Source organism: Monoraphidium neglectum (assembly GCF_000611645.1).
Source record: "Monoraphidium neglectum strain SAG 48.87 unplaced genomic scaffold scaffold04098, whole genome shotgun sequence".
NCBI lineage: Eukaryota > Viridiplantae > Chlorophyta > Chlorophyceae > Sphaeropleales > Selenastraceae > Monoraphidium > Monoraphidium neglectum.
In genome coordinates, this window is record NW_014009531.1 from 1 (window position 1) to 4276 (window position 4276).

At 63.8% G+C, this 4276-nt stretch overlaps 1 protein-coding gene across 1 annotated transcript; it reads left to right on the forward strand.

Annotated features, from left to right (window-relative positions):
* Positions 1–2416: 2416 nt before the first annotated feature.
* On the forward strand, positions 2417–3287 carry MNEG_13863 (hypothetical protein; the record flags this gene model as incomplete). The annotated part of the gene is made up of 2 exons (XM_014037665.1): positions 2417–2447; positions 2656–3287. 2 exons carry the CDS (start codon positions 2417–2419, stop codon positions 3285–3287), a joined length of 663 nt encoding a protein of 220 aa, XP_013893119.1.
* Between the last annotated feature and the right edge of the window lie 989 nt (positions 3288–4276).

The window sequence follows — 4276 nt, forward strand, 5'->3', positions numbered from 1 at the left end:
CCCGCGCCGCGTCCGCCGCCGCCGCCGCGCCCGCCGCGAGCGCCTCAGCCTGCCGCGCCACGGCCTGCGCTGCACCAACGAACAACCCGCCCGGCGCCGCGCCGGCGCCCGCGCCGCCCAGCGCGGCGGCGGCGGCGGACGCCTGGGAGAGCAGCTGCTGGGGCAGCAGCTGCGCGGCGGACGGGGCCGCCGGCCCGGCCGCGCCAAACATCAAGGCGGTCTCGGGGTACAAATATTCGACCAATGGGTTGGCCGGCGGCGCGGCGAAACCGCCTGCGCCCGCGCTGCCGAGGGCGCGGCCGATTTGCCCCAGCGGATCCGCCGCCCACGCCGAGGGCGACGACGAGGCGCCGGCCGCGGCGGCCGCCGCGAGCGACTGGCGGGCGCGCTCGGCCTGTGCGGCGAGGAGGTCTGCGGCCGCCCTCAGGCCGTGCTGCGCGTCACTGCCGCCTGCGCGGCGCAGGGCCGGGCTGCGCAGGAGTGATGGAAATAGGATTGCAAAAATTATAAGGGAGGCTGCTTTGGTAAGTGAGGCGGTTGGCCAGCTGAGGTCCAGGTCCTCAGGACAGCAGCAGAGCAGCAGAGGAGAGCGCAGCACAACTTCGCTGCTGCGCGCGCACCACAAATGAACACTCGGCGTTCGTGGTGCAGCGCAGCAATCCAATTGCATGTTATATGATACCATTAATGATGATATACTGCACCTGTCAGCGGCCGCGCGGGCCAGGACGAGCGCCACTCCTTGCAGCACCCGCGAGGCATCCTCCAGGTGCTTGGGTGTTATCCAGCTCATTGTTTTCGTCCCCTTCTGCTAGGACGCGCGCAATGAACGCGATCAGCACAGATGGGGCTATAGAGCCGATGACCCAGGGCCTAGTTCAAGTTGGCGATCATCGCGCTGGACGAGTCCAGCGGGCACTATTGAAGCGCGATGATGGAGGCGCTTGATCGCTTCCGGTGATGTCTGTGCAAACTTTGCAGAGCGTTTGGGTGAACGTCGAGTGACATCCGGGTGCCGCCGAGTGTGTGCGGTTGGCAGTATGCCAAGACCGCTCCTGCTGCACACAACACGTGGTGCGCTGCCCGCCACCGCCGCCTGTCGGGCTCGACGCACCAGCTCACACCGCCTGCGCAGCGTCCGTTTACCGGCAGCTCGACACGGCTGGTGCCCTTGCCAGCGTTGTGGACGCCTGCAGCATGTTGCAAACCCAGCACCACAGTCAACCACCCTTGAACGGCAGCTCGTGACCGAGAAGCAATGGTGGCCTTCCAGCCTGGGTCCTTGTCGCCCGCTTGCTTGGAGGCGTTGCCTCTCGCCCGCCGGCCCACGCGGCATCCACTGCAGTGCTCACCCGGCGCGGCAGCCACAACTTGGCCAAGGCCGCTGCCGCGCGGCGCTCGGGCCGGTCTACAGTGGCAATTCAAGTACGTCCGGTGGTCTCGATGTCGCCCTTCTGCCTGCTACGACAAGTTGCATGCCCAGCCAAGCCGGTTCACATGGTTTGTGCATGGTTCCAGACCATGTGCCCTCATTCCAGCAAACGTTCCGCAGGTTGTTCGCTCAAAACATCTCAATCACCCTCGATTTGTAGCCAACTGTAAGTGAAACCACCGGGGATGAGCTCATGAGCGGTGTCAGGTGTGAGCAGCAAGCATTGAGATGCTTCGTTCAAGTGGTCGGGGTATCCGTGCTGCCCACACCCGTCCATCCCGGACTCGCATGCCAAATCAAATGGTGAGGATGACCGCGAATCCGCAGGAGCAGCGGAAGATTTTGAGCTGGCTTTAAAAAAAGGCGGCATGGGAGGCCAAGGCGCAAAGGTTTGAAGGTGCGTGTGCCGCAGGGGGGCCCTGGTGACTGCCAGGCGCGAGCCTGCAACACCTGCGCCCAGCCCTGTGCGAGAAGCGGGGCAGCACGTGATAAGCGTAGCTAATGAAAGCGCACCTAAACCACCTTGGAGTCGTAGTCGGCCGTCACCGTCTCACCGGGAATCAAAGGAACAGGTGTGCGGCAAGCAGCGGACGGAGTGCACAAAGCGAGTGGGGTATCCCTGCCCGTACCCGTTCCACAATGCAGGTGAACAATCTACAAAGTAGTTGCCTGCCACACTGGGTTTGTCACCTGGGCCTACTTCACTGGATTTGTCACCTTTTGTGTAGGTGACCCCCCGAAAGTGGTGGTGCCAGCGGCAAGGCCGCCACACAGAGCGGCTATTTTGCGACTTTGAACGACCACCAGGGAAGCCAACAATCCGTAAACAAACAGCTCAGAAACTCCCTGCGGTGGCAAGGTTGATCATTGAGCCGACAACCCTCAATTCCGCCATTCGCATCCATCGTCCGACCGGCTGCGATGCACTTATTCATTGCCAAATTCATCTCGGCTAATAGTGGTCTCTCAGGCGTCCAGAACAACATGGCTCGCAAGTGTTGGGTGGTTGCAGCGGGTGAGCATTGCAGCCTGCTCCGCTGAGTGGAGCAAGCTTTCAGAGGTCTCGTGCGGGCAGGCAGCAGCAGCTGCACGCAAGCAGCCACTCATGTTCAGAGGGCTGGTTACAGTACCCGCCATGCCAAGGCCAGCCGACATGCTGCAATGCACGGCTTCTGCAAGCAACCCACACCTGCGCCTGCCCCCGCCCCCTTCCCGCCCTGCAGCGGCCCTGCTCCTCGCGCCCGGGGCCCTGTGCGCACCCCCCAAGGCCGGCGGCCTGCCAGCGTCTGGCAGCCGCGCCCTGGGCATCCACGCCGTCGACACCGGCAGCCCCGGCATCATGGGGGCCGGCCGTTTCGGCCCGGCCGGCAGGGCCCCTACCACCAGCTTTGGCAGTGCTGGTTTCAGCAGCAGCCGCGGCCTGACCCACTTGATCCCCTTGTTTGGTGGTTTCAAAAACACCCTCATCACCCACAGCCGATTCCAGGTCCTCAACCCCTTTGCCGGCCTCACGTCCGGCCGTCCCCGCTCGCGCACGCCTTTTGGCGGCAGCGGCGGCTCTGGCAGCAGCGGCGGCGCGGCCCCCTCTTTCACCGACGAGGGCGGCCGCGGGACCATCTTCCGCCACCTAGGCGAGCAGGGCGCCGCCGCTGCTGACGCCAACATCATTGCCGCCGGCGGGCTCACGTCCGGCTCCAACGCCGATGACGCCCTTGCCAGCCGCCCTTACCGCAACCCAATTCTCGACTATGCCAGTGCGCCCACGCTCGCCCTGGCTGGTGCGCGCAACTACAGTCGCCCCAACAACAGCCGCCCAATCCGCCCCACCAACCGGACCGTCGGCAGCCTGGCGTGACTGGCAGGCTATGCACGATTGCGGCGGGTTGCAAGTGTGGGGTGCACGCGCTCGCCCAAATTCGCCCCAACACTTTGATGTATCAGGCAGGGCGACCTCTGCTGAATTTTGGCTGGGCAGCACCAACCCAGTTCTTGAGACCTGAATCTGCACCTGCACTCGTGTACCCCAACACCGTGTTGATTCGAGTGCCTTGGCAGCCACGCCCGTGCATATGCAAGCATGGCTGTGTGGTCATCATTCCTTTGTATCAGAAATAACATCGCACACCCACGAATCAATGGGCCTCGCCACAGTGACCGCACTTCGGCAATACACTTCCCTGCCCCTTACCCGGCAGCGCGCACCGTTTTCCCTTTCCCCTCAAGCGGCCCCAAGAGCGCTCTGAGCAGCAGGCGCCTCACACGCCGCAGAGGCTGGCGCCTGCTGCCGTGCTTGCGCAGCGCGGCGCCCGGCCGCGCATTGGCCGAAGCCGCTGCTGCACGGCGCTCGGGCCGGGCTAAGCCGGCAGCTCAAACCTTGCGCTTGCCTGGCCTCAATCTAGCCCAACTTCATACTGTGGCAATCTAAGATTTGCATTCCCAGCCAAGCCAGCTAACAGCAGGGCTGGTTGCCGCGCGCGCATAAGTTTCAGCCGTGTGGCCCCTCGCCAGGGATGACTGTGCGGACGTTTCGCTCAGCTCCCGCGCCATGTAGAATTACGTCAATCACTCTGAAGTTATAAGCCGTCGCCCTTGTGATCAACAGAATGAGCAGAGGACGTGTGCAGCAAGCATCAAGCTGCGCAAGGCGGTCGAGCGTAGCCCTGCCCGCACCCATCCCCTCCCAGACTCGGAAGACCCATCACCTGAGCATGACAGCGAGCCGGCCGGAGCAGGAGAGGGGTCCGAGCTTGCTTGAAAGAAGAATGGTGTTGGGGGACGAGGCCGACAGAGTTTGTGGGCGCATGTGCACAAGAATCGCCCTCATGCCGGCCAAGAGGCTGCAAC